Raw genomic sequence first — 6,107 nt, forward strand, 5'->3', positions numbered from 1 at the left:
TTTTTCAATAATATTTTTTGCTTTATTTTTTAAAATACATTTTTATTGATTTTAGAGAGGAAAGGAGAGGGAGAGAGATAGAAACATCAATGATGAGAGATTCATTGATTGACTGCCTCCTTTACTCCCTCCACTGGGGGTCGAGACCACAACCTGGGCATGTGCCCTTGACCAGAATAGAACCCAGGACCCTTCAGCCTGCAGGCTAAGGCTCTATTCACTGAGCCAAACCAGCTAGTGCTTTTTGCTTCCTTGTAGAAACATGATATTTTTACACAAATGCAGATAGAGACATGTGATTGTTTTACAAACACCAACTTACAGATAGATTATGGACTTATAACTCTTCATAAAGACAGTTTTGAAGTGTAAAATACACTATCTGATTTTAAAAGAAATTATTGGTTAGCTTGCCAGGCCAACTTAGATGTCTATTTAACTCCTAATGTAACTAAACAAAGGTGCTAAATGCACTAACTTCCTGGGAGCCATTTGGTGCAGAAAACTGTTCCCTTTTCTCCAGCCTGGTTCCCACCTCTGGAGGCAAGTTCTTATAGAACCAAAGTGCCAAAATCTCCTCTCACCGGTGAAAATCGTCATTCCCTCTGAGCCACTAATATCAGGCATTTTTTACAGAAACATCCTTTTGTGGGGAACCTAACATATGACTGTTCTAGAATGAACATTTAATACTAAAAGTAATAACAAGAGCTGCTATTTACTAAGTGCTGACTTTGTAGGAGTTGTTGATATCTTGTAATCTTTCCTCCTCTAAACACTCTTGTCAGTAGAGTTATTTATCTTCATTTTACAGGCAAATAATTTGCTCAATTCACACAGTCGGTAGGCAGAGTGATAATCTAATTTTGGCCACTAGTACTCAGAAACCCATCTTTCTCTGAGATGTCAAACTTCCCTTTGAGAGTGATTTTTTCCCCCAGAACAGGCTTTCTATTAACCCAAATGAATAATGTGTGAAATTTCAAGCAGCATAAAAAAACAAGTGAATAGAAACCCAGAAGAGGAGTTGGCATCTGAAGTGGGGCAAGGGTAGTCTAATGGGAATGAGCCTTTCACCCAAGGGATCTGTGCTAATTCTGATTAGTGTCAGAACTGAACTGAATTGTAGGACAGCTGGTGCTCCAGAATTGTTTGGGGAAAAGCCACACACAGCCGGTGTCAAAGTGTAGTGAGTGTGGTAGTAGCGTGAAAGTGAAGAAAAACACAGAGTTTTTCCAAGACAAAGGTTTTAAAAATTCCTTTATGTCTTCACCTGCCTGGACAAATGTTCAGAAGGCATCCTGTATTGCAGATATGGCCCCGTCTTCTAGAGTAGAAGAATTTGGCCTCAGCCCTTGCTTGTAATTCTTTAACATGTATCATGAGAAATTATATGACTTCTCTGAATTTCAATTGTCCAACCTTAGAACAGTGACAATAAATACTGCCGAGAAGTGTGAAGCAATGAAGTGAGTAATGAAGGACTCTAGCACATATTAAACTTATTCTGTGGGTCAGGAGTTTTCGTATGGGTTATCTCGCGTAGTTATTGCCACAACTTTGTGGAGTTTTGAGTGACTAGCAAGATGGATCTTTTATTCAAATTTTAAATTAAAAAACAAAAGTTATTTTTGCTTGAAAATTATAAACAAACAAAACAAAACAAAAACAAAAAAAGGAAAAGCAGAATATCTTAATAGTTAAGCTCTGATTCCAGATTGCCTCAAATCCCAACTCTTCACTGTACTATCTGTGATGATGTACAGCCAGTTACTTTTTCATCTATGAAATGGAGATAATAATAGTATCTAACAGTATCTAAACACTATGAGATTGTTGAAAAATTAAAAAACAGTAAAATGGATAATTTTCACAAAGCTTAGTAATCAGTAAGAAACATGAAGGTTTTACTTTGCTGTTTTAATTTTAATTCTGAAGATAGAGTTTTTGAATATATTAGAGAATGGCCTTGGCAAATTGTTTAAAATGAGTGTTCAGAATGAAATTAAAATATAAAATGTAAATGTTTGCAAAGACTTTCCCAGGACTACCTTTTTCTCTAAAGAATAAAAATGGAGAGGAGGAATCTAATTTTTGCATTTATTTAGCAATGCCAAAAATAATGCACTATAGGAAGAGAGGGAGATGCAGACTTATGGGAAAAGGACAATCTCAGATGAAGTCGTTTATTGTTTTATTTATGCAAGGGAAATTACTGAGATTTTAAGTGAGTAGTTCTCCCAATTAATACATTTTTAAAGAAGAGTAAGGGTTTGGATATTGCAAAAGGCAAATGCAAATAAATATTTACAGCTAGGTTCAAACACTAAAGATATCTCTGAGCTGTAGAGAAGAGGGTCACTAAATCCAAAGAGAAGAGACCTAAGGTTCCATAGAGCAGAAACAGTGAAGATATGGGTCACATATATTTTAACAAGGGTTCCCATTGTATTTCTTGTTCATTGAGAAGTAGGAACGGTGAGTGTGATTGTAGAACATATTGTAGATTTAATGTAGGTGAGATATAGTGTGTCATGGCACTGGTTTCCCCCACTCTCTGGAAATGGAGCATTCCTATGAAACCTCTAGTAAGCATAAATGGAAGAAATATTTATCATTAATTTATATGGAAAAATTTTCGCGCATTCCAAGATCCCCAAAGTAACTTACCAGATCATACCAAATAACACACACAACTTAAAGTAACTCTAGCATGTAGTAAGAATATGAATGATAGTGATAAATACATGGCCTGTATAAACTAGATTGAGCTTGGTGATGCCTTCAATGCTCACAGTGCTTGCTGCCTCTGTAACAGCTCACTGCAAAACAAACACTGAATGCTATTTTCGCTTTTCGTGTTTTTCTTTTTCTTTTTTATAAAAGCGAAAGTCCTCTTTGGATTTCTTTCAATTAACAATAACAGATACTAATGTAGATTTTTTTTTGTAACAGTGAAGTGGCGTAGCATGAACTTTTGAAAAGTGGGGATACCTAAAATTATTAAGCTTTTGCTTTGCCTCAGTCCTTAGATTCACCTGTTAGTGTGACCTGCCACCTCCTACAAATCCTCTAAATCCTGGATTAGTGTTCCTTGAATTTATCTTAAAGGGACCATAAACCTTTGATGATTCCTACTGTTCCCTTTCTTTAACAACAAATGTCATGGGTGCCCTAAACAAAAGCATTGATTTCCAAAATTATTCCTGTAATTTACTTCCCTAAAACTGAGCACATTCCCATATACACAGATATTCATTAGAAAAAAACTATTTTGGGTATCTGTAATCATGAGACTTCATATTCTTAAAAGAATAATTTGGGGAATGTGAAATATGAAAGGTTGGAACTACTGCTTTACAACATCATGCTTTCAATGAAATGGGATATACATTTTCAAAATCAATAAATTTTAATAAGCAAAACATTTATGCTAAACAGTTACATGTGTTTACTCGTTCATGTGTTCCCCAAATATTTATGGAGTGCCGATTATGGGTGAAGCTTTCTAGACCTGCTCTCGGGATCTCAGACCCTTTGACAATTGCAATGTGCTCACTAAAGTGCTGATGCAAATATGGATTTTATTAGTGGGGAAGGAAGCCCAGGGAAGTACATTAACTTAGTGGCCAATCTAGAGTCAAGTTCTCATCTCTGAAATTTCCCGGTTGGAACCCTGGCCCCCTGGGGCGTCTGCAGGAGTCCGGGAAGAGGAGCTGTGCATTGCAGCTCTCGGACTCTGTCATTACACAGCTCCACAGACCTGGGAGGCCCCTTCGCTTCTGTTTCTCTCAGATTTCTCACTTTAAAGTCAGAGTTAACAATACCTGTTCTACTGATCTCACAACAGTGTCCTGGCTATAAAATGAAATAACATAAATATAAATGTTTTGAAATGGCATAAATGGTGAAGATTATTGTCATCACGGGTGTTTAAAGTCACTATTTTAAATGTGTATAAAGTTATATCAAGAAATCTTACTTTTCCCTCTCCTCTGCATGTAGCAAACCCCATTTGAAAAACAAAAAATTTGAAATCATAGTTTTCTTTTTTCTTAATATTTAATAGAAAAATTTTAAGAGGATAGACATGTTTTCCCCAATCCAGGCCTCCTGTTTTCTTTCTTCCCCCAAGAAGTCCTGACAGTTCTATGATGAAGGCATGTGCCTCTATAGTTACTGACCTCCCAATCTGCCTTAGTTCCCAGGGACTGACTTGACAGTACAAGGAAAAGCAGCTAAAGAGAAAGTGCCATAGAAGCTAAATTTTGTCAGATTGCTAACAGGCTTTTTTAAAAACAAATGAACACCTTTCCCCTAACCCCAAAATCAGAATCAATCAGGATGCAATGTAATATAGTTTTCATTAACTTCTAAAATCCCAACTATTTCCCAACTATTCACAATGTGCAATAATGCTGACAATGATCTTTTAAATACAAAAACATTAATTTCAAATACAGAGATTAATTCATCTGTTATAACAATTTCAGATATCTCACAAAATCCAATGGAGATTCAATCCACTGAGGACACCTCGCAGGAACCTCTGACACACCAAAAATCTAGCCACTGACACAGCAGAGCAAACAAGCCGTTTACAAAACAAAGCTGAACTTACCGAAACATCATCTACAGGAGGAAAATATGATCTCGGAAGCATGCACCCACTGAACTCGACTTTCTAATCAACTATATGACATCTCTCGTGTATTAAAGGTCTACAGCGACAAGAAATAAGGAAACAAATTACAAGTAGTTGAAATGAAACTAGTTTGACAAGTCTGAACAGAGAAGTCTCAACCCATAGAAGAGCTTGAAGAAAATAGCTCAGAGACAGCATAGTCCCAACAAGAAAGCAATACTTTTTTTTTTTTTTTTTTTTTTTTTTTTTTGCATTTAGGCTCAAGGGAGGGAGCGACTAATTTCATCAAAGGAGAAGAAACTGGTTGCTAGTTTGAATGAGAAACACCTAAGGAATGCACTAGGATTAAGAGTTTAAAGAAGATTATTGGTAGGTATACAGATATCTTAAAGAAAACTTTACATTAAAAGCTCTCAATAAACACAACCAGATATTTTTAAAACATATTCATAAAATAACTCAAGAAATCCCATGTGTCACAGGGATATAGTGAATTTATTAATACATAATTGTTTTTATTTTCTTTTTAAAAAATATATACCTTTTAAAAATTGTTTACTTTATTAAGGTATTACAAATACTAGTACATATGTCTCCTTTTTTGCCCCATTGACCTTTCCCTAGCCTCCCCTACCCCCCAGCGCATTCCCTCACCCCATCCCTCCAGTGTCTTGCGTCCATTGGTTATGCTTATATGCATGCATACAAGTTCTTTGGTTGATCTCTTACCTCACCCCACTACCCTCCCTAGCCTTTCTGCTGTAATTTGACAGTCTGCTCAATGCTTCTCTGCCTCTGTTTCTTTTTGTTCATCAGGTTGTAATGTTCTTTATTATCCATAAATGAGTGAGATCATGTGGTATTTTTCTTTCACTGACTGGCTTATTTCACTTAGCATAATGCTCTCCAGTCCCATCCATGGTACTGCAAATGGTAAGAATCCCTTCCTTTTTTATAACAGTGTGGTATTCCGTTGTGTAGATGTAACATAGTTTTCTAATCCATTCATCTGCTGATGGACATTTAGGCTGTTACCAAATCTTAGCTATTGTAAATTGTGCTTCTATGAACATAGATAGGAGTGCATATGTCCTTTCTGATTGGTGTTCCTGGTTTCTTGGGATATAGTCCTGGAAGTAGGATTACAGGGTCAAATGGGAGTTCAATTTTTAACTTTTTGAGGAAACTCCACACTGTCTTCCACAGTGGCTGTACCAGTCTGCATTCCTACCAGCAGTGCACGAGTGTTCCTTTTTCTCCACATCTTCACCCAAACTTGTTGGTTGTTGATGTATTGATGACAGCCGTTCTGACAGGTGGGAGGTGATATCTCAGTGTGGTTTTAGTTTGCATTTCTTTACTGATGAGTGACATTGGGCATCTTTTCATATGTCTGTTGGCTTTATGTATGTCCTTTTTTTGCTATTTATAACTCATTTTTTAAAATTTAATTTATTGTGGT

At 36.3% G+C, this 6,107-nt stretch overlaps 1 protein-coding gene across 1 annotated transcript in view; it reads right to left on the reverse strand.

The window, feature by feature from the left end:
- TMPRSS11A (transmembrane protease, serine 11A) overlaps positions 1-4,712 on the reverse strand; it is a 43,992-nt gene extending 39,280 nt beyond the window's left edge. The window contains exon 1 of the mRNA XM_015565786.1: positions 4,622-4,712. Coding sequence (XP_015421272.1) covers positions 4,622-4,632 — 11 coding nt within the window. The 5' untranslated portion in view covers positions 4,633-4,712. The remainder of the gene's footprint in view (positions 1-4,621) is intronic.
- Positions 4,713-6,107: the final 1,395 nt, after the last annotated feature.

This window comes from Myotis davidii, unplaced genomic scaffold (genome assembly GCF_000327345.1).
Source record: "Myotis davidii unplaced genomic scaffold, ASM32734v1 scaffold31, whole genome shotgun sequence".
NCBI classification, from domain to species: domain Eukaryota; kingdom Metazoa; phylum Chordata; class Mammalia; order Chiroptera; family Vespertilionidae; genus Myotis; species Myotis davidii.